The 8,559-nt window shown below is 41.8% G+C and overlaps 1 gene segment (V, D, J or C); it reads right to left on the bottom strand.

The window, feature by feature from the left end:
* Window positions 1-5,885: 5,885 nt before the first annotated feature.
* LOC136376572 (T cell receptor alpha variable 38-1-like) lies at window positions 5,886-8,319 on the bottom strand. The segment is given in 3 exon segments: window positions 5,886-6,148; window positions 7,892-7,973; window positions 8,216-8,319. Coding segments are annotated over 3 exon segments (231 nt in total).
* Window positions 8,320-8,559: the final 240 nt, after the last annotated feature.

The following is an 8,559-nucleotide window of genomic DNA, read 5'->3' as shown; positions in this document are numbered from 1 at the left end:
ATAACCTTAATACAAACTTTAAAATAATTACAGTTTCTCTTCTTTTTCTTTGAAAGTGGAAACTTCAGGGGTGCAGTTAACTGAAAAACTGAGTTATCTCTTTTAATTTGTTCACCACCCTATATTTTTCTAAACCTTTTCCAGAAGAATAATTTATATGTCATGGATGTCCTACCTGCAAGAGGATCTGTTTTAAGAGGGCATTAGATGTTGGAATATATCAGTTGTTTTAATGGTTGCATATTAGAGCTCTTTACTTGTACAGGGATTTCTGGAAAAAGAAGGGCAGAAAACCAAGTAGCTACAGTGCTGAAAGTCTAATTTTAGGACCAGAAAAAAGTACTAAAACATTAATTTGAAAACCCAGTGATGTGCAAAAGTAATGTGGAGGCAACATGCCTGCCCCGTGGAAGGGGCAGGGCTGCAGGCCCAGCTGCAGTTTGAGTGCAGGCTGCAGATCACCTGGGAGCACTGTGCCTCCGCTGCACAGAGGTAGGTGGCTGAGTCTTGCAGTTGGGAGGTCGTGATGTTCAGGGTACTGTACCGGTCCTTAGTATTTATTGTGGAGCTTAACCTTCCATCTTGTTTTGTCTCTGAAGTCATGTAAAATAGAGTGATGAGGCCGCCCCCGGGAATCTGCCGGAACCACTGCACTTTGTACGCAGAAGTGTCAAAAGTGCACTTCAGAGTAGAGCTGGTTCCTTCCTGGAGTGTCAGGGCTGAAGGACTCTGATCCACCTTCATCCCTCTCACCCCTGCTTGGAAAGAGAAAAACAAAAACAAATGATGAAACTGGGACAAATGATGCAGTTATTAGATCTGTAAAACGTTCTAAGAAACATCCAAGTGAAACTGTCAAGGAGATTTGTCAGCTCTCCTTTCCCTCCTTCAACTGGCAGCTGTGGAACACTCCCATTCCCCACCTGGTATGGCCTCAACTCACAGCAAACTTGGACCCACAGAATCCCCAGCAGAGCTCCCCAGTGTCTCTCCATGATCTCTTTCCAACTTCCTGGGATGACTTTAACCTTGCTCTTGAAGGAGTAGAGTCCTGAACCCAGGCAGATTTTGTTTCTACACTCAATATGTTCCACCAGACTCACTGAGCACCTCTCAGCTCTGTTATTTATCTTAACAGCAAACTCCACCCACAGTGGCCTAGTCAGATGACACAGTCATCTCTCCAAAGTTCTGGGTATGAACAGTATAGTAAACAGTATAGTAGGGTAAGGGGCAATACATACAATGCATAAATATATAAGGCTTTTCTTTTTTCTTTTTTTTTTCTTTTTTTTTTCTTTTTTTTACAGAGACAGAGAGTGAGTCAGAGAGAGGGATAGACAGGGACAGACAGGAACGGAGAGAGATGAGAAGCATCAATCATTAGTTTTTCATTGCGTGTTGCAACACCTTAGTTATTCATTGACTGCCTTCTCATATGTGCCTTGACTGTGGGCCTTCAGCAGACCAAGTAACCCCCTGCTGGAGCCAGCAACCCTGGGATCAAGCTGGTGGGATTTTGCTCAAATCAGATGAGCCTGCGCTCAAGCTGGCGACCTCAGGGTGACGAACCTGGGTCCTCTGCATCCCAGTCCAACGCTCCATCCACTGTACCACTGCCTGGTCAGGCTTTTTTTCTTAAAACAGTTTTGTATGAGAAATGTGTAGGTTAGTGTGTGAGAAAGAGTGAATGATGATTCAGGAAGAATTGGTGTCTCAGTGGGTTAAGTGGGACCATAAAGAATCCTAAGAAAAAAGACTCTATTTCCCAAACTTCATAGTTTAACAGAGAGCTTGAGAATTCAGTTACATAAAAATTCTGATAAAGTTAAACTATATGAGAGCATGTATTATGTATTAAGAAGTAAAAAAATTTTTTGAAGTCAGGAGCATTCTACAAACTAAGACATACTGTCACCATCTGCATAGAAAATGGCTCCAACACAGTTTGCTTGTGAAAAGTTAGATATGTGCATAATGTCCACTCTGACTTGATTTCCACCAATCCCTTTCTCCTCTTTAACTTTAGGACACCCTGCTTACCCACATAGCAGATTCCTATTCAATCATTCTTTCTTGGTCAAATTAAATATTGTCCTATTTCCCTCTATGTTTATTTCTTTTATTTCTTTCTATTTTTCTCTTTTCTCTTTGTTCTTGTTCTATTTATTTTCACAAAGATATATGAAATGGTAAGATATCTGTGGTATTGCATTAATTTATAGGTTAGTTGGTTTGGGGATATTAGTCATAACAATTAATAACTGAATACAGGATATAGACATATTTACTGTTTGGCTTCCATACTCACAATGCCAATAACATTCTTGCTCCTGTACTCAGAGAATCATAATCACAATGGATTTGTAAAGTATGGACTCCAGCTTTCTACAGTTTACATAGAGGGCCACAGCTGAAAATCCAAGTTGAATGTTACACAAACACTTTTCCCCCTCTCCTCATCTTTGTTATCTAAAATTTGCCTGGCTACCAAGCTCATTGGTCTCTTCTCTTAATTGTTCAATCTTCTGGGAGCATTTAAAATCATTAATATAAAGCCTACAGTGCCCCCTAGTGGGCTGTAGCCATCAATAAAGAGGACTTCAGATCAGCTTGCTCAGCAGTCACACACGCCAGCACTGCTAACAGCATGTTTCTTGATGAAGGAAATGCAGATAGTCAGTAAACAAAGTAACTGCCTAGACCAGGGGTCAGGAACCTTTTTGGCTGAGAGAGCCATGAATACCACATATTTTAAAATGTAATTCCATGAAAGCCATACAACAACCCATGTATGTTACACATTATCCAGTAAAAATTTGGTGTTGTCCCAGAGGACAGCTGTGATTGGCTCCAGCCACCCGCAACCATGAACATAAGCCGTAGGAAATGAATGGATTGTAATACATGAGAATGTTTTATTTTTTTTTTTATTTTTTTATTTTTTTCATTTTTCTGAAGCTGGAAACAGGGAGAGACAGTCTGACAGACTCCCGCATGCGCCCGACCGGGATCCACCCGGTACGCCCACCAGGGGCGACGCTCTGTCCACCAGGGGGCGATGCCCTGCCCATCCTGGGCATCGCCATGTTGCGACCAGAGCCACTCTAGCGCCTGAGGCAGAGGCCACAGAGCCATCCCCAGCGCCCGGGCCATCTTTGCTCCAATGGAGCCTTGGCTGCGGGAGGGGAAGAGAGAGACAGAGAGGAAAGCGCGGCGGAGGGGTGGAGAAGCAAATGGGCGCTTCTCCTATGTGCCCTGGCCGGGAATCGAACCCGGGTCCTCCGTACGCTAGGCCGACGCTCTACCGCTGAGCCAACCAGCCAGGGCAGAATGTTTTATATTTTTAACATTATTTTTTTTATTAAAGATTTGTCTGTGAGCCAGATGCAGCCATCAAAAGAGCCACATCTGGCTCGTGAGCCATAGGTTCCCGAACCCTGGCCTAAACTGAAGATTACAAATGAACAAAATCTTACTTTTAAAATATCATTATATGAAAATTAGCATCTTAAAATAATTTGGTAAGTCTCATCTTATGCTATTTAGTTGATTTCTTTACCATATTTTGAAGTAAACCCATAAAAATTTATTGAAGTTTTAGTGTAAAGGTGGTGATTTATAAGATCTTAAGACTATATAGTGAATCCAAGATAGCTGTACAGTAGGTACATATTACACCCGTCTCTTACCAGTGCTAAACCAAGTTACCACTAAATTGTAGATCAATTGACCTGAATAACCAACTGAAGACCAGCTGAACAGAAATCTTATAACCAAAGATTTACAAAAGAAGACACAAGGAGACTGGTAAGAGGGTGGAGATGCACAAAGGGCTGGCGGGCCCCACACCCATGTGCAGCTGTTGAGAATCTGGAGAGATATCTCAGCTGCAAAGGTCTCCTATGAAGAGCAAAATGTCTCAACCACTTGCTAGGATCCTCAGCCCAGAGAAACCCACATATCTGGCTATAAAAGTCAGTGGGAATCTGTCCACCAGGGAGAGAAACCCAGGTGTTCTCTTAAAGAAACAGTACACAAAATCTTGTTCTTGGCCACTCACCCGTGTCTTTGATGGAGGAAGGCAACTCAGAGAAAACTAGATTCATACAGAGAAGAACTGGGTTTTATGACCCCAAAGAGAGGTCTGGAGGCTCAGCCCCAAAGGTCTCTGTTCTGAGTTCTTATCTCACACCACTCACAGATGCCATCTTCCCTGGTTTGAGCACCCATATCCTTACAGCACCATCATGGAGGAGTGCACTAACCCAGTCCTTCTGACTCCCTGTGGCCCACTCTGCCAATTTTCGGGCTGCAGAAAAGTCTGTTGCAGTTTGGGCACATTGTGCTCTGCTTGGGGAACAATTAAGGAGATCTAGGCAAACCTAAGAGTTGTAGGAAACTTAGCCAGTCACTGAATTTGGTGGCTTTGGAGCAGGGGATATTTTTCTATCCCCTATGTGCCACTTGGGCTGCCCTCCAACAGAAGACCCATTAACCCTGTCATCCCAAGTCCTGCTGGCCTTTCCCTGCTGAGCTCAAACCCTGCAGAAAGTCTACTGGCTGCACCCATCTGGGACCTTTGATGCATTTATTTTCTTGAAGATCTCTTGTCAGAGGCTCAGATAGACACTGAGGTTTGTGGCTACAGAGCAAGGGCCATTTTTTCCTCCCTGCACAGCATCAGCAGTGTCCCCCAGCAGGAGACCCCACTAACCCTTGCCTCCCAACGCCCACCTCCCAACTCCCATTGGTCCCTTCATGCTGAGCTAAGACTCTATTGAAAAGTTTGCTGTCTGCACCCAGCCTAGACCTACAGTGCACTTTCTTGGGTAATTGGTCAGAGACCCATTAGATGCTGACTGCTGTGAATCTGGAGTATGAGCCATTTTTTCCCCTCCAAAAGTATGTGTCTAGTTTCACCCCTAACAAGGAGATCCACAAACCTCATTCTCCCAAGGTCTCATTTGTGAGACCTTGATTATTTAAATGTTCTCTATTCTCTTTATCACTACTTTTAAACATCCTAACATTTATCATGTCTTACTTTCTCAGAGAAACCTTCTATGACTCTGTTGGAACACACAAAGTTTTCCTTTTATGTAATGATTATAAAATTAAGTTTAGGCAAAATCTTTGGGCTTTATTAAGTGCTCATTATGTACCTAACACTGCCAAGAACCTCAAGGAACATTGAAGTATACATGAAAAAGTTTTGTCCTTATGAAGTCTGGAAAGATTAGTAAATTGAAACAATAGTAAATGCTTCAAGAAGGGGAGCCACCAAGAGCCAGATAGTTTGGTTCAGATTCAGCACTGCATGACATAGGAAAAGAAAGACTTCAAGGATTCTCTACTTAAAAGAAATCCTTGGAGGAACTTGAGCTTTAAGGTGTCCATGATTTGAGCAGCCTGAAATTTACATAAAAGGGAAATTTGGGTGAGTGGAGCACCAGAAAAGAAATTCAAGGGCTTGAAGTGCTTATGAGTCAGTAAGGAGAACAGACTCACTGGAATAAAAGTACAATATATTTTGGGAAGAAGTAGGAATGAAGTTTAAAATGATAGAGGCTAAGCAAATTTAGAAAAGGAAATAGTGACTAAAGAGTTTAGAATTGTTAAGTAAAGTGTTATGCAGTAAAAAGACATGCTCACACATCTGCAGAGATTGGAGTTTTGTAAATGTGATCTATCTCATCATCTTTTGAAAGGATGTGGTGACATCTTCTATTTTACCAATTAATCGCTCAAGTACCCATTTATTCTTACTAGCAATAGGTTTCACCTTGAACTCTTCTGTTATTTCTCTATTCATTTTTCAAAGAATCTCTGTTTTAATTTTGTTTTCCCTCAAAATAGACTCTGAAGCAAGGATTCAGGTGAAGATAATTTATTTAGGAAGATATCTTAGGAAGCAAGACTTAGAAAGTACATAGGGCAAGATTAGGGTTTAATTCTTCCAGTATCTCCCAAGAACGGTATAGAATCCCTTTTCAGGATTGTCAGCTGGAAATCAGGAAGCTGCACATTTATCAGCGAGTCCTTTCTTCACTGGTTGGTGCTTGCCAGCAAGGCTTGTAATTCCCCTGTTCTTTCAGGCTGTGCTTGCCCACAGGCTGGGTAACCTTCTGATGTGTTAGAAAAGGCCCTAGGGTAGAAGGTAAAAAATAGCAAAATCATCAGCTTGAATGAGTCCCAGTGTTTTAGAGAATTGTCTACCATATCTATTGATAAAATCAGAGCTAGGCACTTGGATGTAATAACAAGGCACATGTGTTCTTTGCACTGTAGAGACACATGCTTGTCCTATTTTTTTCACTGTCACTGAGTCTTCAAGCTTGTGGCTGGCTGCAACTTATTTAAAACATGACATAAGCATTGAGCTCCACTTCTTTAACAGATACTAAGGGTATAATTTATAGTCATCTTTTCCCTCTTCCACCATCCTCTTCAGATTTCCTTGGATAGCACTTTAAAAGACCTAGATTGCTTGTCAGATGGGGTGACCACAGTTTTTGATCACTTTGCTCTTTTAAGGCCTTGTAACAACAAAAGCCACATGCTGTTTTTACTGGATATAGAAATACCCAATGTGAAACACTGAAATTCCTTGCATATCCCTCCTTGCCCTCACTGTGTAACAACAACTTGGTGTGACATGACAATCACGGTCAATTACACCTCAGCCTAATAACTGCTTTGACTGCTAGACCATTGGCACAAGGAGTTAAGAATGACCTACATGATAATCATAGCTATAGTTTTTTTGGAACCCTTGCTGAATCCTCTGGTAGAAACATTCTTCCTCTGGGAACTAAACCTCTATCCAATAGAGCTTAAGGTTGTGGGAAAGAAAATGAAAAATTCTAAAATGGGTTATGGGAATAATGTGAGAAAATTTTGTTCCACTTCCATTTCTTACTTTCTACACTTGTGTATTTTATATAGGATGCCAGAGCATCAAATATCAGCCATCGGTTTAATAAATATTTCTGCTTCCTGGAGAATAGCATTCCAATCACTAAGAGTGTTGCCTCTGAGCAGCTTCTTAGCTGAGCTCTTAATAAGCCATTCCATCATTTCTTCTAGATCATCTGACCTAGGTACCATAGACACGGCTCATGTGTGGACCAGTGAATCCTCTCCCTAGTTATGCCTCCACTGTCATACCTGCTGTGTTATAAGCTGGGTACTTTGTCCAGCTTATACTGTACTTTGTGAGGAGATTTAATTTTGGAAGTGGATGGGAAAGTCAAAGAAATTTTAAAATATTTTTAAAATAATCTTCAATTAACAAAATGGAAAAGTTTAAGATTTTTGGAGGTATAAGATCCCAGGCAAATTATAAAGATTTTATGAATAAAAGAAAGGCTTAGGAAGTCTGATCTTCCATATACACCATACTAAGTTGTGAGGGTTACAAGTGATAGTAGGTATGAAGACATTTAATGTAATCGGAAGGCACTACACATGTCATTATTTTTACTGTTATTTTAACAATTACAGCTTGCAGACATGCATCTCTCTGTGTTTCTTGCATTCAGTTATAAGGAGCTTTCATCCCCAAGAGAAGATAGTGATTTTCTATGTTTTCCAATCATTTCCCTTCCCCCCACACAGGTGCTCGGTCTGACATTTCTGTAAGCCTCTCCTCGTCACTTATCTCACTGTGCCCCTTCTGAGAGCACAGAAATACATCGCAGCATCCTCCAACTGGGGGTCTGAGATCCTGAGGCTGAAGTGTTTGGTTGCTTTCTGGAAGTTCACTGAGAAGCGATTATCCGTTGCATTTTGCTGCTTATAAGCTTCTTGGCGGATTATGAAAATCATCTCCCCGCTGGGAGGCTGTTTGTACCAGAACAAATAATAATCACTCTCACTAACGTCATACTTGCAGGCCAGGGTCACAGTCTCTGCCTCCTGCACAGACATTTCCGGTTGAGGCTGAGTGACCTTCTGGGCCACATTGGATCCTGTGAGAAAGAGGACAGAAAGGACAGCACTGGGGTATGACACCAGAGAGATAGAGCAGGCAGCTCACAGCTCTTCCCATCCTTACCCTCCCTTTCTCTCCTTGATCCAAACCCCAGGCAGAACACATCAACTTTCTGGCTCCCTATAGCTGGGATCTGTGATGCCATGCAGGTCTTGTGTTATTAATCTTCTTTTGTTTCAGAGCCCCATTAGATAACATAAAGACTTACAGCTCCCTTACCAAGAAAGGTAGAGACCAGGACCTCCCACAGCAAAGTAGCAAGCTTCATGCTGACAGCTCTCCCTGCAGGGTGAGAAGACTCTTGCTCTGATCAGGGTTCTCTCTGTGTGGTGACAGGAAATGGTATCATAGGTGGGAGGGTGACTATGTCTCAGTGAGAAACTTCCTCAGTAAGGCTTGGTCTCTCTTTCAGAAAATAGGCTTTTATTCTAGGATGAAAATAGAGAGGAAAGAGAACTGGCAAATTTATTTCTGAGAAGACAGTCTTAGAGAGGAGATTGGACTTAGAATGGTGAAAAAAAGGAGGATATTATTTGTAGCAATGGCAAACTCTGTAATTTCTT

This window comes from Saccopteryx leptura, chromosome 6, assembly GCF_036850995.1.
Source record: "Saccopteryx leptura isolate mSacLep1 chromosome 6, mSacLep1_pri_phased_curated, whole genome shotgun sequence".
Taxonomy (NCBI): Eukaryota; Metazoa; Chordata; class Mammalia; order Chiroptera; family Emballonuridae; genus Saccopteryx; species Saccopteryx leptura.
This window is presented reverse-complemented; position numbering and strand designations above follow the sequence as displayed.